General features: G+C 43.9%; 2 protein-coding genes and 1 non-coding gene across 3 annotated transcripts in view; 2 read left to right on the top strand and 1 right to left on the bottom strand.

Moving 5' to 3' along the window:
- Positions 1 to 1,167: 1,167 nt before the first annotated feature.
- On the bottom strand, positions 1,168 to 1,239 carry trnac-gca (transfer RNA cysteine (anticodon GCA)). The gene has a single exon. It is a non-coding gene; the product is annotated as a tRNA-Cys (tRNA).
- Positions 1,240 to 3,132: 1,893 nt separating this feature from the next.
- On the top strand, positions 3,133 to 17,894 carry LOC111980300 (plexin domain-containing protein 1). Its single transcript, XM_024011022.2, has 13 exons — positions 3,133 to 3,537; positions 13,371 to 13,516; positions 14,064 to 14,207; positions 14,300 to 14,369; positions 14,556 to 14,678; positions 14,770 to 14,888; positions 15,029 to 15,128; positions 15,237 to 15,329; positions 15,488 to 15,569; positions 15,652 to 15,712; positions 15,831 to 15,957; positions 16,335 to 16,492; positions 16,608 to 17,894. Exons 1-13 carry the CDS (start codon positions 3,462 to 3,464, stop codon positions 16,725 to 16,727), a joined length of 1,419 nt encoding a protein of 472 aa, XP_023866790.1. The 5' UTR covers positions 3,133 to 3,461; the 3' UTR covers positions 16,728 to 17,894.
- A 510-nt stretch (positions 17,895 to 18,404) lies between these two features.
- Positions 18,405 to 26,831, top strand: part of LOC111981998 (LIM and SH3 domain protein 1) — a 36,424-nt gene continuing 27,997 nt past the window's right edge. Inside the window, exon 1 of the mRNA XM_024013505.2 lies at positions 18,405 to 18,683. Coding sequence (XP_023869273.1) covers positions 18,615 to 18,683 — 69 coding nt within the window. The 5' untranslated portion in view covers positions 18,405 to 18,614. The remainder of the gene's footprint in view (positions 18,684 to 26,831) is intronic.

Below are 26,831 nucleotides of genomic sequence, written 5' to 3'. Positions count from 1 at the left end.
TTCCTTCAGAAAATTGGCACATTCAGTTCTTAAAACCCATGGTAACGTTGGAAAATTATTGTACATAGAATTATAATTGGGAGAATCGTGCACAATAGTAGGCTATACCCTTGTCTATTGCCTGCACTAACCGTGGAATTGTGTGACGACACGGCCAAGTATTGCGCCATGCGTCCGGTTCAAACTGTTATGGCTTGGTCCGCGCTCAGCTCCGGAACGATTGAATTAGTTTACATGCCATTTAAAAAAATATATATTATCAACTGTTACTAATGATCCTCAGCAACAACCACATGGCCGTGACGGCGCTTACAGAGGAATAAAATGAGGGTAAACGAAACAATGTAATTAAATAGAATGATAATGTAGGCTATACCAACTGAAGAGAACTAACAGTAAGTTGCTGTTATTAGGCCCACTGACGGTCAATACTGATAGTGGCTAATATTTAACATGATATAAATAGGAAACAGGGGTAGCCTATAATTAAGACATTCAAGAGTACCCATCCCTGCAAGTTACAATAAAATGCTGTACAACTTAAATTATGCATAACGGCACAGCATTTCATCAACTTTACTGTGTGAAAGTTGATATGTTGATATGCTTCCATGTGACTGGCTCAACATTTGTCTCTCGCGATAATAAGGTAAAATACATCTATATCTATTTATATTTACAATTCCCTTCTCCAAATGGATTACTCATTTACCTAGCTGTTATCAACAGCTGTTATCAACGGCTCTTATCAACAGCTCTTATCAAGTTGTAAATTGCAGTGCATGATGAATGGTGTTACTGAATTTCTATCAGAAAAAAATAAAGCGGATGCTTTTTCCACTTGGAAGCGCTGGGTTCTCTAGACCTTCTTCATGGTTTCCTTCTGCGCAAAGATGGTGGCATTATTAGGGAATTAAGTCAAGGTCCGAATCCGGATATCTGTAGACACATTTTCACCACACCATGTATTTGATCTCCACCCAAAACAAATAGCAGGTGAATAGCATGGTATTCTCAAACTCAGAATACACTGCATAGAAAGGGAATGAAGCTCTTTCGTGTCGGAATCAGGCCCATGTTTATCTCGGACTTACATATCCAGTTAGTCACCAACCCACCATTGATAACAACTATTAGATCTGTGATCAATATGTTTCAAAGAAAATGAGGGGGCACCCGGATTTGAACCGGGGACCTCTTGATCTGCAGTCAAATGCTCTACCACTGAGCTATACCCCCTGATATAGAGCCTAGGCAACAGATGTGTTCTAGTCAATGTTCTGAGTAAGTGTTTTATAGGTTAGTGCTACTAGAACATTGCTTCACCTCTTATGTAATTATAAAGTGTGTGTTTTATTTTATTTAACCTTTATTTAACTAGGCAAGTCAGTTAAGAACAAATTCTTATTTACAATGACGGCCTAACCCTAACCCGGACAACGCTGAGTCAATTGTGTGCCGCCCTATGGGACTCCCAATCACGGCCGGTTGTGATACAGCCTGGAATCGAACCAGGGTCTGTAGTGACGCCTCTAGCACTGAGATGCAGTGCCTTAGACCGCTGTGTGTGTGTGTGTGCGTGCGTGTGTGCGTGCGTGTGTGTGTGTGTGTGTGTGCAGGTTTGGGTAGGTTACTTTCTAAATGTAATTTACTAGTTACCTGTCCAAAATTGTTAATCAGTAACGTAACTTTTGGATTACCCACATTTTGTAACATAATCTGATTACTTTCAGTAACAAACGCACCGCATCTAGAACACAGAGCCAATATTTACCCAGCTGGCTGCAGAGCACAGGAGGATCAGATGTACAGACGCATGAAAGATATACACAGAAAAATGTAGAGGGAGAGAGACTGGGTCCCAGGGAGAGAGACTGGGTCCCAGGGAGAGAGACTGGGTGCCGGGGAAGAGAAAAAGAGAGGAGGGAGGTATAAAAAAAAAAGGCAATTTAAAAAAAAAAAGGGAATGAGGACGATGGAGAGAGAGCTGTGTTAAATGAGAGGGAAAGATTACAGAACTGAGAGGGTGTTTGTAATACAGGAGAGGAGCTGAATATGAGAAATAGTTTGGGTTGAAACGAATGACACTGGAACAGCAGAACATTCTTCTGAAGTTTGTATTTTTACATCCAGATCCAACATGTTATTGACCTCTCTGAATCTGACTGACTCGTGGAAAAGCCTGAACACATACCGACCGCAGTATAATGTGAGTCATTTACAAATCAAGTCTCTCCCTCTAATAATGTTGTAATTCCCCAGATGACCAGTAGAGACCAGTGTAAGCAAATTAAATTGTGGGAGCTTATTCAGAACATGCTTATATACATTTGTTTACAGTAAAACCGAGATGTATCTTTTCAATGTGCAAGAGAATAGTCAGTTCTATTGTAACATTCCAATGTTCAATGACATTCTGAGTATCATGCCCTACTAAATATACCCCTAGCCCGAGTATGTAGGCTACATTTGTAGTAAAGTCATTTCCTCGCCATCGTTCTCTAGCCTGATTCTTCGAAGTGGAACTGATTGTAATGAAACAGCGGAGAGAGAAGCGGAGTGATGGTGGAGACAACCACACAGTGCTTGTAAAGCAACGCTTATTTGAACCGCATAACAGACAAAACTGTTATCGCATGTGCCTGGAAATGAAACCATAGCCAAACAAAACAAGACGTGCCCCTTTTTCATATGACCCACAAAATGTATGCTCAATACTCAAGACAATATGGTTGTTTTTATTTACCAAATAAACATTCATAGCAGCGGGCATGGAATACCAAAACTAAAGTGCTAATGGACAGTACCTGTAAATGTCATTGTGGTAATGATCTGGTATGGTGGCTGTATGGTTAGAAGTGCTGTTAACGGTTTGTTCTTCAGTTTATAACCAGAAGGTCAATAGACAGATTCCGTGAAGAGATTCTACTGTTTTTACTGCATTCATTTAATTCTCTGCAGCAGCCGTGTATGAACACAGAGAGAGACTATATCATTGTCCAAGGCTAGGAGATGCCATGGCATGCATGTACTCTTCTGCTATTGAGTTCCCTCAGAGATAAGAGAGAGGGCTCCACTGTGATTCCAGATGATTTCACTAGCATCCCAGTCAAAATATGGAGGGAGAGAGACAGAGAGTGGGGCACATCAAAGCAAAGAGGATGGATAGAAAACGTGAGAGAGGCAGGACATGCAGGGAGAGCGAGAGAACACTTTCATCTCCTCAGCTGCTACGCCTTATCATCCCTATGTCTTTGTAATCACCATGGCAACGGAAGAACATCTTTAAGGGGGTGTTGTAGAGGGAGAGAGAGAGTGTGTAAGGGGAGAGAGCATGTGAGGGAGGGGGGAGAGGGAGCTACAGGGTGACTGGGACCAGGAGAAACCATGTAGTTGAAAGAGAAGAGAGAAGAAGGAAGAGTGAGAGGGAAAGAGCTGTGTTTTTGTTGTTGCTGAACAACATGTGTCTCAGTGCCCTGCTACTCATCTGTTTCTCCCAGGCAGAGTTGGGGAGAGTTTGGGCTCAGCAACAAACAGGTAAGCTTTTCTTTCTCCCCTACCGCTCCTGTGTTTTCCATCCTGATTCTCTTTTCTCACTGTACTTCATCACCTTTTTTCACCTGTTGTCTCCTCCCTCCTTCCCTCCTCATTTTCCCCATGCATCACTCTCTTCATTACACTGGAGGTTGGTGGCACCTAAATTGGGGAGGACGGGCTTGTCTTAATGGCTGGAGTGGAGTTAGTGGAATGGTATCAAATATATCAAACACATGGTTTCAATGTGTTTGATGCCATTCCATTCGCTCTGTTCCAGCCGTTATTACGAGCCGTCCTTCCCTCAGCAGCTTCCAATGCTTCGCACTGCCTCTCTCCAGGTCAATCAGGTGTTGTACTTTCTGCCGTACAATAGTAACCTCATCCAGACTCTTCTCTACTTTTTTTTTTTTTAAATCCCAGAATCATCCTTTATTTACATAATATATGCCATTTACATCTGTCCACCTGGCTCTCTCATGCTTCCATCCTAACATGTCACAGCAATTTATGATCACATGGAATAATAACTTTTGTATTTAACATAAAAAAGATGTGTGTGTGTAATGGCATAATTTTTTTTTTATATCTCATGGCTTCCATGACCTACATAGAGATATCTTTGAAGACATTGTTTTTACTAACTTACTTATAAATGGAAAACGGTGCAGGTTCATGATTGTGTTTGGCATACCCTTATACTTTTTGTTTGTGCAGAAAAGTTAGTGACCTAGTTTGCAATGAAAGTGTAACCATAAAAAAACACCATGTTCCAGAATGACTCAGAACAACAACCCACAAAACAGCATTGCTTCTGCCTAAAATTAGATTTGGACATGTTTCTCCCTGCCACTCTGCTCCCAGCCTAAAAGTCAGGCAGTCCAGGGTGGGAAAGGAGAGGTGAACAGACAGAGAGAAAAAACTGTTGAGGAATGTAGGCAAAAAGCTTGATGAATCATGTTTTTCTTTTATCCATGTTTTTCTCATTGAGATAAAAATCATTTTGTTTTTTTCAAGAGACACCTGGTCCAACAGCAGCAGGAGGAACAAAGTTTCAGACAAAACAACTTACATACACTAACACAACATTGACCAAAACTGTAGACACACATACAGTACAACAATGACATATTACATGTGTGTTTGTATGTACGCGTTTTCGAAAGTATATGCATTTCTGAGTGCTTGGGGTGTGACAGGAATGCTGGTAGACCGATGGAGGGGGATGCATCGTGATGTGTTTCTCCTCCTAGCCATATAACGCCTTTTATTAGAGACTGAGTACTTAGATTTGTCACTACCACTGTCCCACCACTGCACTCCTCTTTCGATGACCTCCTCACTTCTCAATAAATCCTGTAAGCCTCTTATTGGCCAAATCTCTGCTCCCAAAGTCATATTTTATTTCCCTTCACCTAGTACTCTTTGCTGAGTGTATTCCCCTCGTGACCTTTGGTTTGCTCCAATATGGGAAAGGAAGATGCATCCCATTCTCCTTCCCTGATACTATCTACCACCTTCAAAACAACAACAGCTCTTCACTGGGCTGAATTAATTGCTTTTCGTGTTTATCTTACACAGCATCAAATTTGATTATTTATTGTTTTAAATGCTCTTCCCTGATACTATCTGCCACCTTCAAAACAGCAACAGCTCTTCACTGGGCTGAATTAATTGCTTTTCGTGTTTATCTTACACAGAATAAAATTAGATCATTTATTTTTTTACTTGCAGTGTAAAAAAGCTGTTTGATATAGGATCAAGTGGAGCTACCCCTTGAGAGCTATCTGCAGCAGCTAACGCATATTATGAAAACATAGCTTGAGGGATGAAAATGAATTGTGAGGCTGCTGACCTCAGCGCTTGGCTCTCTGTTCTTTGTCCTGTTGAGAATTTCACTTAACAAACGACTTGTGTCTGGTGCAGCCATACTGGGGCCAAGCCTGAACAGAATAAAAATGGAAAGGATAAATCTGGATATACTAAATATCTGTGTGGATGACCTCCATAGATGTGATTTCGCTGTCGTGGAGATTTTCATCGGCAACAGCAAGGGTCATTGTGACATCTATACAGACACTTCTGGCAAGTCCCGGGAGAACAGGATCCGTGAAGTAAGGATAGAGAGGCAGGGAGGGAGAAAAAGAACCTACAATCCTAAAGGGCAATTCTGCCACTTTTCAACCACATATTCATTATCTCCAGCACCATGCCAGGGGGTACATACGTGTTACCGTCACATTTCTATGATCTGGGGTTAAAGAGATAAGAAGAATTTGTAAGTCGCTCTGGATAAGAGCGTCTGCTAAATGACTTAAATGTAAATGTAAGAAAAGGCCCTAAAATGTGCTTCTCCTCTGACATCACAGAGTAGGATTAAAAGAAACAAAATAAAACAGGGATTTTTAAAACCTTGTTTCTAGCCAGAGGGGGGGGGGGGTATTTTCTTGCTCGCCGTGTCACAGTGAAATCTCATAGTGTTTGAAAAATCGCCGTTTTTAAAATCTTTCAACTTTTGATGACTTTTTAACTTTACATTTTTCTTCTACAAAGTGTATAAATGCGCCGTCTTCACACATGTCGACAACGCTATTGTGCTGGAAATAATGAAAATGAGGTTGAAAAGTGGTGGAATTGCCCTTTAACGATTCTTTGTCAGAATTAAATAAAGTGATTTCTTGGATGATGAGGCGTGATGTTGGCATTGGGGAATAAGACATGGTTCAGCCCTGATCTTCATTGAGATGCCTGACTTAGTTCGTTATGGGCTTTGTCTTATCATACAATGAAAACCAGAATTAATTCCTTTTCCCTCATCCACTGAGAGATTGGGTTTCACCATAACAGAGGAAGTGTAAGGTCATCACTGCTCTCTTGTTTTCATAGAATAGATCTTGGAGTTTTTTCAGAATTGAAAATCTTGTTTCAGCATAACTCTTGCTGCCTTATCAGTTTTATCATGCAGGTCGTGCTTTATGCCACCCACTAGGTGGCATCAATTTTATTTGAATGATATTAGTAATGTGTCCAAGTTATAATGTGAGGACAATTTGCTTGATTAGCTGCACGCAAGGTTTTCAGACTCTTCACAGTCACTTTCTGTGGGCAGTCTGTATGGTGGTTGTTTCTCTTGTGGGTCTGACCCTACAATTACCACTGCAGCTGTTGAGTGGGTGTGTGTGCATGCAGTATGTGTCAATGTAAAGCAGGGATGGGCAGCTGGGGGCCAGGCCCCCTTTTTGCAGGCCCGTGGACCAGTACAAAATAATATATATTTTTAGGAACTCAGTCGGGGTCTCAACTTACTGTTGAGAATTATAATAGTAGAATACACATGGTGTAAAGTGACAGTTGCCTGTGATAAAGCAGGCCAGACACCCCGTGTGAGCCTTATATTCTAACAGAAGAGGTGTTTATGTTATAATGGTATTCTCACTTGTCATATCCTATTTGTCCTCTGTCATCAGGCATTCCAATACATCAGTGGTTCCCAGACTGTGGGGCCGAGGGGTCGGGTTAGTTGGGCTTTCAACTTACTTTTAAAAGTTGTAATAGCAGAACGCACCAAATTGGGTAGTGCATGTGCAGTTTTCCTCTTGCCGTGTCAGTCATCGCAGACCTTAGAGAGATATTTATAACTTGTCAGAAATGTCCAGATCAACTAGCCCATGTTAGCTAACGTTGTTTAGGTCGATTTTTTTGCCCATTGATTTTGTTGTAATGCTTGAGTCACTCAGATACCACATGAGCAAACAACAGGACGTTCGCCAATGATGGTAGGGGGGGCCCAGAGTGAAAAAGTTTGGGAGCCACTGCAATACATGATATATCACCCACGCCTGCTGATTTTAAAAACAGACCTTCTCAAACACCATAGTCACACGTGCCTCATTCTTCAAACTGATTCTGTGTTCTCTCTCCCATCTGGGGAGACGACCCTGGATTGTAGTACTGTGCTGAAACTGGGTTCACAAGATAATTGGATGTTGTAGCCATAGAAATAGAACGGTCCTATACGTTTCACATCACCAGAAACATGCTGCAGTGCTGGCAAACGCATACGTCTATGGGGAAAACGTGACACCAAAGATCCAATTAGACTTTTTATATTTTATTTTGCAGACTGTCCCTGTACTTTTCCTAAAAAAAGAAGAGCAAAGATACAAAACAAATCTCCCTCGTGACACTACCCACTATCATTGGCCTCTCACACTCTTTTAGCTTTTTAATTGTCCTTTAGTCCCTTCCATTTCCTATCTCCCCCTTCACATCCCTCTATATACTCCTGATCTCGACTTGAAGCCTCTTGATGTATTTAATTGGTCTCCCCCTGCTCTGGGTATAATAGTCTGTAGGGTTATGCCATATAATTACTAGCCTTGGTGCTAGTCGGTTTGTTTCTGCTCTCTTGCCAAGCAGGCAGTAGGTAGCCTACCGGTTAAGAGTGTTGGGACAATAACTAAAAGGTTGCTGGTTCAAATACTCGGAGCGGACTACCAAACACATGTTTGTATTGACAATGGAGCAGGGCAAAAGCACAAACAGATCTGGGACCAGGCTATAGAACGCATAGGAATTTAACAGTGATTTATAGGATCTATATCAGTTATATACATCCAGTTGGACAGTGTAGTACATGGTGGTCATTATGTTTTAGTGACATATATATATATATAACTGAACATTTCCTTTGAAATAGACATCTGCTAGAGCCATTCAGAGTGTACCATGTAAGAATGTCAAATGATAATGGCAATAAAATAAGACATTTATGATTTACAAATATGATGGAATGATAAACCCCTGGTTTCCTGAGTCTATTTGAGATGGAGGGACGGGGGGGGGGGGACAGAGCACATGCAAAACAGTCTGGATGGAAGCGTGACTCTTTACCACAACAGTCCTTTACGACTAGGAAGTGACATCTCTTCCTCCACCTCCTGCCCTCCTCAGGCTCCTCTTGTTGTCTTGGTGATTAGCCAGTGATTTAAGTACCGATGGCCTTGAGCGTTCTATTCTAGACCACTTAACTGATCAGAGATGGCCAACTACAGCCCTGCTCCCTACACCCCCCTAGCTCCCTCAACACATTCCACTTGCAGGCTATTTCAGTGTTTGGTTTCTGTTTATATGCTAAACATAGGCTTCTTTTCAGATTTGTCAGAAACAAGCCACATGTACACAAACGGTTGCCTAGTGTTAGTCAAGCACCAGATAATTTTTACTTAAATCAGGCAAGTCAGTAAAGAAACCATTCTTATTTACAATGACGGCCTACCCTGGGCCAATTGTGCGCAGCCCTATCACGGCCGGATGTGACACAGCCTTCTTCAATTTAGGGTTAACTATACCTAAACGTTCTGAAGAGTTATCATGAATTTAGTGATTTGATTCAGTAAGGGCGCTGGTAATATACAACGCATGCCTGTGCCAGTCAGAAATGATTCCACCCAGTTAGTGCAACAACAAAATCTGGTAACAAAAAAGGCCGTGTTCTGAGTCGGAGTTTTATCACACACGGTATCCGAAAATAACGAACATCTCTCTCCCTCTGATCTAGCAAGCAAATTCAAACGTGAACAGACTGCACATTTTACAACTGGTAAAAGATTGAAAATGTTTGAGCACGGACTTTCGACCAGAAACATCATTTAGATCCGCCTGTTATCCAGCTCAGTTTGATCTGCTCAACAAGTTCTTTCCAGAGAAAATTACCAGAGCAGCAGAGACGAACTCTTCGCGGCAGCCATGCTGACCACGGCACGTTCATGGTGATTCCACCGGGAAGAGTGAGCGTCACAGAGTGAATCTCTTTGCTTTTTTTGTTTGCCATATGCCTACCGATATTCGAAAACTTCCTGTCGTCTACTGAAAGCAAGAGACAAAACAGTAAACGTATGTAGTACAGGAAGGCGACCAAATTTAGGGTTAGAAGAGACACTCCGTTTGAAAAAACAAACACGTGCGGTGAGATTTATATAGTACGTGTGACGTCATGAACACACCCCATCTTTCAGAGTAGGACGAAGTATTCCTAAAAGTTGCGCAACATTGAAGTCTGGATCAGGCAGGGAAGTTCACCAGAAAAAAACGATTAATGTAATGATGACGCTGATAATAACTGAGATGTACTGTATGATAATAGACAAAATAGTCCAATGCAGATAACAAAAAAAAAAATGTGTCAGTAAACTCAGCAAAAAAAGAAACGTCCATTTTTCAGGACCCTGTCTTTCAAAGATAATTCGTAAAAATCCAAATCCAGATGGTAGGCAATTAAGGTCACAGTTATGAAAACTTAGGACACTAAAGAGGCCTTTCTACTGACTCTGAAAAACACCAAAAGAAAGATGCTCAGGGTCCCTGCTCATTTGCGTGAAAGTGCATTAGGCATGCTGCAAAGAGGCATGAGGACTGCAGATGTGGCCAGGGCAATAAATTGCAATGTCTGTACTGTGAGACGCCTAAGACAGCGCTACAGGGAGAAAGGACAGACATGCAGGCCACGTGTAACAACACCTGCACAGGATTGGTACATCCGAACATCACACCTGTGGGACAGGTACAGGATGGCAACAACAACTGCCCGAGTTACACCAGGAACGCACAATCCCTCCATCAGTGCTCAGACTGTCCACAATAGGCTGAGAGAGGCTGGACTGAGGGCTTGTAGGCCTGTTGTAAGGCAGGTCCTCACCAGGCAACAACGTCGCCTATGGGCACAAACCCACCGTCGCTGGACAAAACAGGACTGGCAAAAAGTGCTCTTCACTGACGAGTCGTGGTTTTGTCTCACTAGAGGTGATGGTCGGATTTGCGTTTATCGTCGAAGGAATGAGCGTTACACCGAGGCCTGTACTCTGGAGTGGGATCGATTTGCAGGTGGAGGGTCCGTCATGGTCTGGGGCGGTGGGTCACAGCATCATCGGATTGAGCTTCTTGTCATTGCAGGCAATCTCAACGCTGTGCGTTACAGGGAAGACATCCTCCTCCCTCATGTGGTACCCTTCCTGCAGGCTCATCCTGACATGACCCTTCAGCATGACAATGCCACCAGCCATACTGCTCATTCTGTGCTTGATTTCCTGCAAGACAGGAATGTCAGTGTTCTGCTATAGCCAGCGAAGAGCCCGGATCTCAATCCCATTGAGCACGTCTGGGACCTGTTTGATCGGAGGGTGAGGGCTAGGGCCATTCCCCCCAGAAATATCCGGGATCTTGCAGGTGCCTTGTTGGAAGAGTGGGGTAACACCTCACAGCAAGAACTGGCAAATCCGGTGCAGTCCATGAGGAGATGCACTGCATTACTTAATATAGCTGGTGGCCACACCAGATACTGACTGTTTATTTTGATTTTGACCCCCCCCCCCTTTGTTCAGGGACACATTATTCCATTTCTGTTAGTCACGTGTCTGTGGAACTTGTTCAGTTTATGTGTCAGTTGTTGAATCTTGTTATGTTCACACAAATATTTACACATGTTAAGTTTGCTGAAAATAAACGCAGTTGACAGTGAGAGGACGTTTCTTTTTTTGCCGAGCTTATTTCAAGTTGACCTCTTACCACATGTTTTATATTCTGAAAGCTGAGGAATGGGCCTAGAGAAATGTAACCACTCTCAAATTCATAGTCAGAGCTATGGATGCAAGGACTGACCATCCATGATATCAAAAGTATAGTTGTAACTATGTTTTGAGGCTACACGATATTGGTGGTTTGCATTTCCATTATGTACCGACATTGGAGTAAAACAAGCTTGTATGTTAGTTTCTGATGGGGTACAACAGTTGAACTATACTCATGAGGTATTTATAAGTTATATTCTTCAGGATGTAATGGCTATATATCGTTAATTTGTCCAAAAATTGATGTAGCAACTAAGGATTCTAGCTGTAAAGGTATAGTTCACTCAAAACGTATATTTTAGTATTTTGATCATTAGTGCAATGAATACAATCCCCCAAAAACGTGCATGTCAACAGTCAAGTTTTCAAGATAAAGCTTGATATACAACTTTATCTCGCAACTGTATTCTATACAGAAGTGCACTATAAAAGATAGAATGCACGTACAATGTTCTGTGCACATAAAACACAACACTGCTGACATATAAACGAGAAGGCTTGGATGTTGCAAACATTGCTAGCCAGCATCTGTATGACACTGGATGGCGAAAGGCCAGCAGAATTAGCAATGGAATGTAGCTAGCGTAGACAACAACATCTCCAGCGCCACACATAGACAACATCTCCAGCACCACTCATGTCAAACACCTCCTGACTTAGCTAGATGAACTGGCAACTAACCATCTCAATAACTCACAAGCAATTGCCATGCAGGGCCAGAATAAACAAACAAAAACAAAAATGACAGCAACTGCTGGGGGGGGGGGGGCTCTACATCACAATGTGCATACAAAACCTGAATGAGGCTAAGGCCACACATAGAGAAATAAAAAACGGATAAAATCCTATATGCATTCTTGTTGAATCGGTAATTTCGGTAATTTCCGGACAGAAAATCCCTATGTGGCTGCGGCCTGCGAAGCAGTATAACCAGATGCATTGTGGCCTCAAGCAGAGTGATGTGGGGACGTGTGTTATCTGATAACAACGGAGGTCCTCAGAGATTTGTCCCTCCTAATCCCAGATGATCTCAAATCCACATTGAGTTATTTGTTTGGATCACGTTTTAGCAGAATGCTGTGGAACATATGCTGTGTTGTTAGTAGCTTTGGGAACGGCTCACAACTTTGGTGCCAAGAGACAGAACATTGCAGTCCATGGGATATGCAAGACAAGGAGGGGAGGAGGAGGAGAGAAAAGCAAAGTGGCAGACAAAACAAGAAATCCTCAAGGCCTTTCTAGTTTGTTGTATTGTGATTAGACTGTGGTCCAGCCATCACACGTTTTAATGTGTGTGTGTGTGTGTGTGTGTGTGTGTGTGTGTGTGTGTGTGTGTGTGTGTGTGCTCTTATACACATCTAGATGTGTATAAGAGACAGAGTATACTGTGTGTGTGTGTGTGTGTGTGTGTGTGTGTGTGTGTGTGTGTGTGTGTGTGTGTGTGTGTGTGTGTGTGTGTGTGTGTGTGTGCTCGTGCATGCGTGGGTGCATGCAGGTGCAGGTGTAGGAACTCTGATAAAAGGAGTTCAGAAGTTGAAATGCATGTCAGCATTCCCTCATGGCCAGAGATACTATGTTAATGCTATGTTCACTTTCAGCCCACAATATCCAAACCATTGCATTGAGTAATACACACCTGGTTCAGGGCTATGCAGTAGTAGTGAACTACATGTAGTTCAACTAGTAATTTAACTACATTTTGCAGTAGCTTGGTGGTAGTTGAACGTAATTCTAATCTTGGTAGTGTTTTCAGAAGTGAATTACTTTTTTTCTGCCATGGGTGTAGCTAACTACTGAACTACACACTTCTTTTTTGCTAAAAGAAAATCTGGGTGATGTAGGCAAGAATGTCCTTTCTTTTTTCAGCATTAGACCTGCCTAATTCCCACTTTAAACTGATTTGTGTTAATGGGCTAAATTACACATTCTGTTGACATCTGACAACAGTAGTAGTTTTGATGTAGTGAACTACTTTATCAAAGTAACTTTAGTTGAGTAACCTATATTTTTCTTAAGGCTAGCTTGAGTGTAGCTTAACTTCTACCAGTGAGAAGTAATTGGTTGCTTGGTTAAATATTTTCAGAGAATCTTCCCCAACTCTGCCTAAAGCAAATGCTTGATTTGTTTATAATTTGACCGAGTGGGTTCAAACATGGATCTTCTGACTGACACTGACTTGATCTTGTCACTGACTCACTGTGTTTTGGACAGAGATGCGGTATCATGTGAATGGACATGAGAAGCCATCACACAGGACCCCCAGAGAGCCGTGGCTGGGTGACGCCAGGGTGGCCAGGGAAGTACTGGGAGGAGGACTGACCATTGACACCCTACCAGACAACATGACACACTTAGTGGTGAGTGGCGCTGGGGCAGTGGTCCAACAACACACTAGTGTGGGCAAGATGTGTACGTACAGTATGTCAATGCGAGATTTGCTTGTTCCAGTTGTGGTGGTAGAATACTGCTCCCTGCTGGCCTTAGACAAAACAAATCAATGTTGAACCGCATTAGACTGCAGAGGGTATATTGAAAAGAGTTGAACAATGTAGATCAAAGCAAATTGCAGTGAATCATTTCAACCTTGCTGCTGAAATGTACAGTCCAAGACATTCAAGGATATCCTAAGGTTTCTAAAAGCGTATCCCCTTCACTTATTTAGTATGCACCCTGCATTCTTTATATGTAGTATCCCTCTCTTGTTATACTACTATGTAATAAACTGGAGACTGGAACTCAATGTAGAGTGTGTGTTTGTTTGTTTGTGTGGGCCTGCATTCAAATGTTGCTTGTTGCTGTTCCTTATAACATCTCCTCTCCACCCCTTCTCACACCATTATTCTATCTCTCCCGTCTCATCCCTCAACTTCCCCTCTTGCACTCACCTCTACTGTTCTATAACAGGAGGACGCTGGTAGGTATTACTCATGGCGTAGTTTTGGCCCTGATGACCAGCGCACAGATGAACTCTGGGTAGATCTAAACGACCTAGAGCAAGGCCAAGTCAGAATGCATGGCATTTTGTCCAACACACACAGACAGGCTGCGGTGAGTCATACACACAGATACACACACACGCGCACGCACGTGCAAGCACGCGCATTTCATTTCCCTCCCTCTCTCTCTTCCTCGTATTCCAGAAGGTCGCCCTCTCATTTGACTTCCCCTTCTACGGACATTACTTGAGGCAGATTACCATAGCAACAGGAGGTACATTTCATTATTCTTCCGACACATGGCAAGTTGTTCAAACTCAGATGGAGCCACTTATCATAATGCTTCCTTTCTACTCCCTGCTTGTTACTTACGTCAAGCCTAGAAGGAATGAACTATTGTAACTACCAGTTGCCACTTGCCATGCATCTCCACAGAACCCTGACCTCTGACCTTCCCCAGGGTTCATTTTCATGGGAGAGGTCACACACCGCATGCTGACAGCAACACAGTACATCGCCCCCCTCATGGCCAACTTTGACCCCAGCTTCTCCAAGGAGTCTATTGTGCAGTACCTGGACAATGGTGAGCCATAGAGTAACATTCAGACAGCGCTTGTTATTTGACTTTTGACCCTTGGTTGACCTCTGTGTGACCTGTCATGTACTGACCACAGGTGAGGTGTTTGTGGTGCAGTGGGAGCGGGTGAGACTCCATGGGAGGGAAGCAGAGGGGGCATACACCTTCCAGGCTGCCCTGCACCTCACAGGGACCATCACCTTCAGCTACAGAGATGTGAGAGAGACTTACAACATGCACACTTATGAATCTTGTTCAACACGTCTTTGATTTTAATGTATTCCATCTTAATAACACAGTCACACTTTTCTGTTTCTCTGTCCATTCTTCTCCACCTGTCAATCTTGCTCTGTCAGATACCTTTGCCAGTGGAGGTGATACGTTCTGCTGAGCACCAAGTGAAGGCAGGGTTGTCAGATGCATTCATGGTAAACCTGCCATCCCCTCAATCCTCAGGTTAGCACAAAAGGGTTCCCTAACCCTAACCCACAGTTATCCAGGTTGGCAAATCTTTGATGTCAAAGACTTTTGCTAAAATGATCTGAAATGATATCTCTCACATAGATGCCCAACGTCGGCTCTACGAGTACCATCGGGTGGACATCGATACAACTAAGATCACCAACAACTCTGCCTTTGAGTTCACTGCATTGCCTAGTAAGCATCTAATCTCTATCCCCCATACAGGCCTCTCAGACATTTCATCCTCAATAACCAGTCACAGGCACMGCTTAGTATAATGTTAATGCCAATGCCAATCRTGTCGCTACAGAATCAAAACCCAGGTCTCTCTGTCTCTCCCTCCCTCTGTCCAGCCTGTCTGCAGCATGACAGCTGTGAACTCTGCCTCTCGTCCAACCTAACCTCTGGCTGTACCTGGTGCAACGTCCTCCAGAGGTGAGCAGGAGAGGAGTGTAAGGTCACTATCTGAATAAAGGAGTCCTTGTTTCTTTGTGTTTGACATCTGTGTCTGTTTCAGGTGCTCAGACGGAATGGACAGACACAGGCAGGAGTGGCTGGACTACGCCTGTTCAGAACAGGTAGAATTGGACAATGTCAATGAACGTTCACATACTTGACATGTACTGTACATCAAATGTAAATCACAGTCTCAGCTTCCTCTGTTAAAACCACATTTCCCATCCATTATATGGACAGGCCAAAGATGTTACGTGTGAGGATTATTCCATGGGGAGACCAGACAGCTCCATTGACCCTTCAGTTCCCCCAGACTCTGAGGTCACCACTCCCCTGGGGCCCCTACTAGAAGGCCCTGCCACGGAGAGTAAGTCAAGTGTGTAAATGAGTGTGCCTGGGAGGGTTTATATCGGAGTATCAGAGTTCAACTGTGCATGCAGCAGCGTTAAACAGAGCTAGAAGGCCCTGCATAGTAATGCTCTATTGCTACAGTAATCTATGTGTTCTCAGAACATGCAAAGAAATTGCACAGAAATGAAGTTCAGGAAAATAACAATGGAAGCAGTTTGAGTCCTAACTGCTCAATATTCAAACTGATCCTACATTTGAGCTTCCTGCAGATGAAACCAAACGTGTGATTCTATACAATGGTAAAGGTGGGTGGGATCTTGATTCACTTTGAATTGTGTGTATGGAGCCATGTTACAGGATTTTGATTGTACATTGTCTCTCTTTCCTGGTTAGACGTGAAGACAGGCCCCCCGAGACAACACGACGGGTCAGCTCACACAGGAGTTATAGCAGGTGTAGTAGCTGCATTGGTGCTACTGCTGGCTCTGACACTGCTGGCTCTTTACGTCAACTCTCATCCTTCTGCTGCTTCACCCCTCTACGTCTTACAGGTTAGTGACACTAACAGGGCTCACATTCAACCAGCTCTGTCCTGTTCAATGTAGACTTCTCCTCCCATTCTCTTTAACCTTTAAAACAATGAACTGTATGATCTTATTTCAATAGCGACGCAACAGCTACTGGCCATCCATGAAGTTCAGGAAGCAGGGATTCCACTCCAGCTACGCAGAGGTGGTGGTCGAAGGTCATGAGAAGGAGGGCATCATGGAAGCTGGCCAGTGCTGACCGGACTGAGGAGCAACTGGATGATGAGGAGATAAAAATGAGTTTGTAGGAGAGGAAGGAGTGAGCTTAGAGCTACACACACATCCCTTACTCCATTACACAAATAATGTTTTTCTGTTCATTCATTTTTCAATAATCACCTCAATATAGTCCCTGTCTTTGTTGGCTAAAAAGTGGGTGGCATTTTATATAATTTTTGGTGGACAAAGTCTTCTACTTTTCTTTTAGACATCCGCGACTCAGGTTTTAGGGAAAGGGACAAATGAGAAAAGGCCACTTTTAGGCTTTGCTAGAATTTCTTTGTTCAGTATGGGTGTGGATGAGATCCAAGTTTCTCAGCAGGTACGGATTGCTATCTCACCATTTACCACACACCTCCATGGGATGTGTAACTGGAATAAACTGTGGTACATTATGACTATCAGCATCCATGGAAAAAACACTATGAAGGATTCTGTATCCCTGCACTTCCATGACAAGAACGAAGACCGGTTGTGGATGTTCTTCAATGATCAACTCTTCAACTTTTTTTTATTATTGTATAGTTAATGTTTGAATGCCAAGAGTGTGCAAAACTGCCATCAAGGCAAAAGGTGGCTACTTTGAAGAATCTCAAATCTAAAATATGTTTTGATTTGTTTAACACTTTTTTTGGTTACTACATGATTCCATATGTGTTATTTCATAGTTTTGATGTCTGCACTATTATTCTACAATGTAGAAAATAGTACAAGTAAAGAAAAACTGTTGAATGAGTTGGCGTGTCCAAACTTGTGACTGGTACTGTATATGCCAAGAATGTATTTAATAAATTGCTCAGAGGCAATTCAATGACTTCAAAACGGCAGAGTGCTCTTCATACAAGACTTTGACCTTGTAAATTAAACCCAGATTGAGGATCATGTTTTGAAATACAGTACTTTCAAAGAATAAAGGCATTTGAATGAATAATGTTTATTTGTTATGTCAACCAGAAAAGTAGTGGGCCTATAATTTCTGCACCCCGACCAGTGAAACCAATTCTGATTTGCGACAGCAGATGTCACCCAAACCAAATTTATTTGCAACTTTATTCCATGTAGGCCTTCACAGCAGCCTACATACAGATTGTAGCAGATGTCATGATCATCATGTGAAATAAAAAGCATTGGCGTGTATTCTAGATACCTTTTCTATATGTCATTGTACACGATTTTTCGTGCGCTTGTTCCACGGTAATGGTGGTTTCCACTGGATAGCACAGCCACAAAGTAAAAATTGTCTCTATCGAAAAAACTCATAAAAACACACATTTTATTTTTTGTCTTAATTTAATATTAGGGTTATACATAAGTTTGGCAGTGTGGTTAAGTTGAGGGTTAAGGTTGGGTTTAGGTTTAGAATCACATTTTAAGAAGATAAAATGAAGAAATGGGCGGGGTTTATGACTTTGTGGCTGTGATAACTAGTGATGACCAGTGATGGTGGTGTGAAAAATCTAGTTCCGCATTCCATGGAATCAACCAACTTAAAATCATTGAGTATTGCTATTTGTGTTGGATTTAAGTATCAAATATAGTATACGCTGATCGATCTCCATAGATTGATATCTGATTACAGGATTTATCCAATTATATACGCCGCCTTTGAAATCAAGCGTCTCCTTGTGGGACCGCCCCCTTTCCTTTCTCCTCGGGAGCGCGGCATTGGAAAGAGAGGTGCCGTGCCCGCGCTTTACGTGTCTGGTTCGTGTACTGACAGCCAGCTGTGCGATTAGAACGACAACAATCTCCGGGATTTGATAAATCCAGCCGTCAAACTCGACCCGTATTGTTTGGGAAGAACACGTTTACTTGACAGTTATTTTTTTATCGTCTAATTTATCCAGCTAAACAGCATTCCTCAAACATGAATCCGTCGTGTGGCAGATGTGGCACAGTCGTGTACCCTACGGAAAAAGTGAATTGTCTGGACAAGGTAAGAAAAAAATTATTTGCAACTAAGCATTTGAATTCGCAGTCACCTTGTTCTGTTTGTGTATTATACATTCCATTATCAATACAATTATCTTTAGCGTGTTTGTTAATGATTTGTGATGCCCGGGCAGGTAGGCTAACTAACATTCGCTAGATAGCACGTTACCTGTCTGTGTGTATGTGAATGTGAAAGACTAGTAACGTTAGCTAGCTTGCTCTTTGATTTGTTGAACGTTTAGCTAGTTAGCTAATTAGGTTTGCTAGCTAACTAGTCGTTTAAATTATCTGATTTTTAATTTTACATTTGCCACGTTGGATTTTCACATTTGAATTCTTGAACGAAGCGTTTCCTGTTTTCACCACAAACAAGCCAGTTTTAGCTTGCTGCGTTAACGTATGGCTAGCTAGCTAACGTTATCAAAGACCGGAATGTGGTTAGCATTTCCATCAGCTGAACATCAGAGTAGTCCGTATCAGATTGTGATTGATGGCATACGACGATCAATTATGATTAACTAGTTTGTTGGTCACTAAAGATGAACTACTACTACATTGTATTGTAAAATCTACCTTACTAGGTTAGTCCAAATTGATGATTTCAGTTAACGTAACGTTACCACGCTAGATAGAGAGATGAATTAGTATGTTCGTGATTTCAAAGTTATTTAGCTAATGTTAGTTTCAGTTCTCCCCAAATCCAGAGATTAACATGGGTGATGCGTTACCATCGCCAATTCCATAGCCAAAACTTCACTGTGTAATTTAAATCCCTGTCAATTTAACTCAAGCTAAGCATCTTGGTTTTTCAGGATGCTGTTTCCAAGTAGAAACAATAGTTTGGGGTTGTTCAGTTGCAATAGATTGCCTTATCAAAATCCAGTGTTTGCTAGCAGCTCACACAAACTACCCCGGATAAGGAAGTGTAATCTATCAGGGTGTGGAAGATTTAAAACACCAAGGGAACAGAGCCATGCTTCACACGTTCAGTGAAATTAACTTTTTATTAAACATTTTTAAGTTCACACAATGTCTATCACAACATCCATCTGTGTGGGCTTTGTGTGCATGCGTAGCCTAGCGAGTGTATTAGAAAACAGTCACTGTACTATCGTGGTCTTGTCTGTTTAGTCTCTTGCCACTCAGTACTGCAGTAACACGTTCTGCAGCATGTTGTTCTGCTGCCAACTGAAACGACACTACCTTTATGGCACGTCAATCAGACTGAACCACACAATCCCTGTCGCCACTTCTTTTTGCCCACCGGATAGACCAAGGCTATAATAATCATATATTCTCATGTGGTCCTTCTTTTTGCTGCCAGAGCGCACGGAGCACATCGCATTAATCTAGTGGAGGATGTGGGCGGGGTCACCTTTTGTGGTGAGAGAAGGATGCATGGGCATTTCCTACACAATCTAGTCTAGTGATGCCGGGGCCGAGCGTATCATTTGTCTAATGGGCATTGGGAAGGCCTTGTGGAGCCGATCGCCGTAAGTGGGTGTTATCTGTTTGGGTCGATAGATGGAGCGTCTGGTGAGAGACGATAGAGCACATTATCAGAGATGCCAATAATTGTGTACACTGCATGCCCATGGGTTTGAACTCGTCATACTCCCTGTTGTGCTAGAAGAAGGCCCTTGTTGTTGTTGTCAAACAGGATGTAGATGGAATTGACAACCCTCGCCTTGGATTAAAATGTAGATCCCAAAATAAAACAACACCTTACACATTCATGCAAACTATTTACTGAACACAAGCAGAACCGCAACCGCGTTCTCTGGAAAATCGTGCCGAAAGCAGCGCACATTCCGGCAGACAGACACTCCCATAAAAATGTGCTCTGTCAGAGGCCTACTGTGCTGCCTGTCTCCCCCTCTGAGCTACACACAGGAGCAGAGCCTGCTACTCTGAGCCCAGGGAGCGTCTGTCTGTCTTAGCTGCTATTCCGCATCAGCGCTCTCCTCCTCAGACACACGAAAACAACCTCCCTATTCCCCTCCTGGGCACCGGCTGCCCTTCTCGTTTGTTTAAACCAGACGAGGCCGGCCGCGAAGGGCGGCAGTTTTTCCCTAGTCTGGTTCAGGTGACGGTAGTCAAGGCTGCAGTGTGCGGTTCCCTCGGCGGCCGCTGAATACTTGCTTACCTGACAAACTGTCTTCTGGTGTAATGTATGGGGCTGTGCTGTGGAGAAGCTGGGCCACAGATGCTTGTTTGTCTGCCGCCCTGCATTTCATTATAGTGGGACAGGGCTGGGATCTGCAGGAGGAGGGGGCACCTGAGGATGAGGTGTAAAGACAGGAAGTGAATGTTATGTGAGACTAAAGAGATTAGGCATACTCAGCTGTCTTGCTTTCAATATGTGGACGTTGCCTGTTAGTAATGCAGTACTATGCCTCAGAGGTTTTTGACAGGTCCTCCTAGCTATCGAAGCAGCTGAGTGCTGTTGAGGACCTGGAGCCTCGCTGTAAGGGTTATGTTAACTGCAGGAGGTGGGATTTTGCCAGATAGTAGGTTATTCATAACCAGAGTGCCGACTGTACACACTATGCAAAACTGTTTGAACCAAGCCTGGAAACATGGCTGTGTGCGTGTATTCCTATTTGAAAGACTGAATTTGTTTGACTGTGTGCAAGTACTAGACAGATGATGATGATGTTTCTGCGTTCTGAGAGTCTCTGTTATATTGATGGAATGATTTCCTGTGTGGGAGATTCTGTATACAGGTAATCACGTACTCAATATTCTACCCTGTGCCTTTGCGTGTGTCTGTTACTCGTACCTATGCTTTTTTTCCTTCTCTTTTCGATGGACGTTCTCTCTCCCTATCCGCAACCCGTTCTGCAAGGGTTCTTGCATGCTTTATCAATATTTCATTGTGACATACATACCACTATACGTCTGCTCTGTGGCTTCAAATGTGTGTGACAGCAGCCCAGGCAGTGTGCAAGGAAGTAGAGTGAAGGCCTAGCAGGGAAGAAGCTCACAGATAAGTTCCTCTCCTCTTTGAAAAGCAGACACACACAGAGGTAGAGTAGGGAGAGAGAGAAACCTGTGATCTTCTTCAACTCTGGAAGAAGGGCAGGTTCGGGGAGGGGAAGCGAGCACAAGGTCCTAAAGAAGAACAAAACAAAAAGTCTGTCCCCTGTCCCGGCTCAAATATCGTCTCTTGACATGTCGGAACGCGCCGATAAGCTAACTCGATAAAGTTTTTTTTGTTAAAGATCATAAAAGGTCACAGTCTTGGGTTTTTGGTTTAGGACTTTCATTTGTACAGATTTTTCTAGATACAAGCCGTAGCTTATTTTGCTCTGTGTAAATGCAGGGCAGAGGATTCAAATGAACAAGACTGGACAAAATGCAGCCATATAAAGCATGCATAAACAGGTAAAGGAAGGCTCACCTCATCAGTGAGGTTCCTTCAAGGTGTGTTTTTAGATGATCAAATTGTGTGCCTTTTCATACATAAAAAAAATATATATATATATTTGGTTATGGTTAGGTCTAATCACTCTCCAGATATTATTATAAAATAGAGCCCTGGGGGATAAGATGAAGATTTTTGTGGCTCCAGCACAGCTGTCTGATGCTCTGTGTTCTATCTAGCAAACACTTATGATATGACCTTTCAGGAACAGAGAGGAGTGCCTCATCCGTAACGCCCAGTGTATAGTATTAATCCGTGACTGTTTTTTTCCCCGGACATTGAAATCCTTGGGTTGGGTCATTTTTTCCCTTCGGGTTGACTAAATCTAAACTGTTTAAAAAAAGAAAATGTAATTACATTGGGGGAAATGCTTTCAGTGTAAACTGACACGAGTAAAAGCAAATGTATACCGTATGTAGAAAAGATGATGGATCTATATAATTGGAAATGTGTAGAATTTCAGGAAATGCGCTTAGAATGCTAAAGTAAGTTATGATGGGGGACCTCTAAAATGTAATGGGGGGGGGTGCAGTCTTAGTTAGGTCAAAGGTCAGAATGCAATCTGACTCGGAACCAACAGAGATACCACCACCATCGTTTTAAGACAAGCTGAGAGGTCAAACCCGACTCCTCCCATGTAGCTGAATCATGTCCACTCCCCCACTCCTCATCATCTTGGCTGATGCAGTCACACCTCCACAGGCACAAGCCTCATCATGCACTGTTGCTCTGCAAAAAAACATATGCAACACCCCCCCCCCCACCCCCAAATAGCCCCTCTGGCTATCTATCAGTAATAACAGTGCGAACTCTCTGCACGCTAGTCTGCCTACCGCCTGTCAGCCTTGACTGGACCTTTCTACAGACACTGTTTTATAACAGGCTCATTCAAATACACGGCGTCAACGACTAACACTGATGATCTGTCAGTTGATCTTATTCAAATAGGCCTTTCTGATACTGTCGGATCAGACAAACAAGTCGTGTAATTCACTGGTAGTGTCTAGAAATGGTTTCCCACTGAAATGAGATTAGGCCTTTTTAAACGGGCTGGCAAAATGTGGAATGGATTATATTTAAAAGCTGATTCATGTTGTCCGATGGGTGAGCGTTTTTTTTTTTGTTCTCCTCCATCCAGTCGCCTCCATTTGTGACTCAGATCAGAGGCATGGTCCATGGTGGAGTCAGTCACCTGAGGTTCTGTCCTCTGTATGTGTGTCTACGGAACTGGGACACCCGTTGCTCTCAATACTATGGCTCTATTAATAGGAGTACAGAGCGATTTGTTTCTCCTGTTCTCCTGTGTGTGAGATGGAGGATTTGGGATGAGACTGTGGAAAAGGGGGACAGTTCAGACGAAGTGTAAATGAACAGTTCAAGCTGGGTGTGTGCTTCCTGTCCAGAAACAAGTGAGTCAACATTTTACCAAAATGCTCTGAGTCTCTCAGCTCTCCAGTCAGGGATTTCAGAATGGTTTGGTGCCGGGCAGGCGGTGTCTGTCTGTTTAAGCACACTACAGCAGATCCACACACACACACACACACCACAAGTGGTCTGTGTATGAGTGTTAAGTGCATACTTTAGCGAGTGCTGTGCTTTTCCCACTGGCCAACATAAGAGGTTGAGTGTGGTGAAAGAGACTGCATCAAGTAGGTCAATAATTAACCGTGGGCATCAGTGAGTTATTGTAGCATTTCCCAAACTCTGCGTTTTGGTTGTTGCCCCTCGCGCAACACAGCTGACTTCAAATGATCAGCGCTTGATGATTGGTTGGTTTAGTTGAATCAGCTGTGTAGGGCTAGGGCAAAAAACCAAAACGTGCACCCCTTAGGGGCCCGAGGACCCAGTTTGGGACACTGAGTTAGTGGCAGCCAGATGTGGGCTCACTGAGGCAACACACACACAGTGAATGAGTATGTGTGTGACTGAAAACCTTGTGAGTCTAGAAGTGTCCCTACCGGGTGTGCACACAGCCAGACAGCGTGTCTGGAGTGCCTCCTATAGCCTGGGGTCTGTCCATACTGGCTGGGGTCTCGGCCACAGTCTGAGGGATCGTTAGGCTGCCCGAGCACGTTCACAACATGTAGTCCTGGACCCCGGAGCTGCGCTGATGCAGGGAGACAGTCCAGCTTTTTACAGAGTTAAAATTTTCTCGGCCTCCGTGTCTGCAGTGTCCTGATTCTCTTACTGACTGCCAGTCTCTCAGCCTCAGCACCCGCCCAGGCCCCGGCCGGGTTCTTCTGGAGTCTGAACACTGACACTCATCATCATCTCGTTCTAAATGAATCTCTCCTTGTCTCGCTCAGTAGTGTGTTAGCCCCAGAGACGGTCATGGGATCTGGGGGAGGGTGGGGTAGCCCTGACCTGGTGGAATGTGGGTTAGCAGGGTGGGTGAAGGCCGGGTAGATTTTTTTGTTGTTGCCGCGGCTGCAATCCAAGCCTGTTCTCTATGGCGCTGGAATTCACCCAAGGTCAATATTGAGTTTACCCCGGTAAACACAGGATCAAAGTCCACTGCTGCCATTCAGCTTACCTTTACCCCTCAGCTTGAAGGCCTCCTCCATAACACATATTGGGATTACAGATTAGGGGTGATGCCCGGAGGGAATGTGGAGAGTGTGGTAACAGAGAGAGACTGGAGTTTAGACGTCAGATTGGGATGAATATTTAGGCAGGTGGACAGACTAAAAATGGCCACCGCATCTGGAAAAAGCTGAGGCCTAGATTTAGTAGAAATGGAAACCGCTGTGTGGGTAGTTGTGTTTGAACTGTCAGGGGTTTGATATGACAGAGAGAGAGAGGCGGAGACGATGCATCCGCCAGTGGGTCCTATCTCTCTGACTGGGCCTGTGTAGTGTGGTTGGGGTGTAGGTTTTGCCCAGTGTTGCTGGCTGGCTCTGGATCAGAGCTCCATTGACCAGGGCTCAGGGCCGGTGTCCAGAATGAGCCCACTCCTTTGTCTGCCTTAGCCCGGCTCTGCTGGTCAGCAGCTTCACACACACAGCCCTGGGTGGTCCGTCCGTAAAGGCCAGTGTGAGAACACACCAGACTAGAATTCTGAAAAGGTATCAGAGCGAATGGGGGTCATGGATTTAAGTCAAATGCTTTTGTCATGTAGTGGATTAACTGCGTCCAGGAAACCCTGCTATATGTTCTGGAAACACTCCTTGTTCTACAATCTTGTAGAACACACTGGGACCTGATGATACCCCAAGCCTGTATCACTGTAGAACACACAGGGACCTGATGATACCCCCAGCCTGTATCACTGTAGAACACACAGGGACCTGATGATACCCCCAGCCTGTATACTGTAGAAACACCACAGGACCTGATGATACCCCCAGCCTGTATCACTGTAGAACACACAGGGACCTGATGATACCCCTAGCCTGTATCACTGTAGAACACACAGGGACCTGATGATACCCCCAGCCTGTATCACTGTAGAACAACAGGGACCTGATGATACCCCAGCCTGTATCACTGTAGAACAACCAGGACACTGATGATACCCCCAGCCTGTATCATGTAGAACACACAGGGACCTGATGATACCCCAGCCTGTATCACTGTAGAACCACACAGGGACCTGAGGATACCCCAGCCTGTATCACTGTAGAACACAGGGACCTGATGATACCCCCAGCCTGTATCACTTGTAGAACACACAGGACCTGATGATCCCCCAGCCGTATCACTGTAGAACACACAGGGACCTGATGATACCCTCAGCCTGTATCACTGTAGAACACACAACAGCAGGACCTGATGATACCCCCAGCCTGTATCACTGTAGACACACAGGGACCTGATGATCCCCAGCCTGTATCACTGTAGAACACACAGGGACCTGATGATACCCCCAGCCTTTATCACTGTAGAACACACAGGGACCTGATGATACCCCCAGCCTGTATCACTGTAGAACACACAGGGACCTGATGATACCCCCAGCCTGTATCACTGTAGAACACACAGGGACCTGATGATACCCACAGCCGTATCACTGTAGAACACACAGGGACCTGATGATACCCCCAGCCTATATCACTGTAAACACACAGGGACCTGATGATACCCCAGCCTGTATCACTTTTTTTCTATGGGTTGAGATCTGGGAGACTGGCTAGGCACTCCAGGACCGTGAAATGCTTCTTACGAAGACCACTCCTTCGTTGCCCGGCGGTGTGTTTGGGATCATTGTCATGCTGAAAGACCCAGCCACGTTTTCATCTTCAATGCCCTTGGCCCCATTCATTCTTTCCTTTACACGGATCAGTCGTCCTGGTCCTTTGCAGAAAAACAGCCCCAACAAGCATGATGTTTCCACCCCCATGCTTCACAGTAGGTATGGTGTTCTTTGGATGCAACTCAGCATTCTTTGTCCTCCAAACACGACGAGGTTGAGTTTTTACCAAAAAGTTATATTTGGTTTCATCTGACCATATGACATTCTCCCATCTTTCTTCTGGATCATCCAAATGCTCTCTAGCAAACTTCAGACGGGCCTGGACATGTACTGGCTTAAGTACAAGTCTGGCACTGCAGGATTTGAGTCCCTGGCGGCGTTGTGTGTTACTGATGGTAGCTTTGTTACTTTGGTCCCAGCTCTCTGCAGGTCATTCACTAGGTCCCCCCATGTGGTTCTGTTGATTTTGCTCACCGTTCACTTGTGATTCATTTTGACCCCATGGGGTGAGATCTTCCGTGGAGCCCTAATAA

This window comes from Salvelinus sp. IW2-2015, linkage group LG20 (genome assembly GCF_002910315.2).
Source record: "Salvelinus sp. IW2-2015 linkage group LG20, ASM291031v2, whole genome shotgun sequence".
Taxonomy (NCBI): Eukaryota; Metazoa; Chordata; class Actinopteri; order Salmoniformes; family Salmonidae; genus Salvelinus; species Salvelinus sp. IW2-2015.
This window is presented reverse-complemented; position numbering and strand designations above follow the sequence as displayed.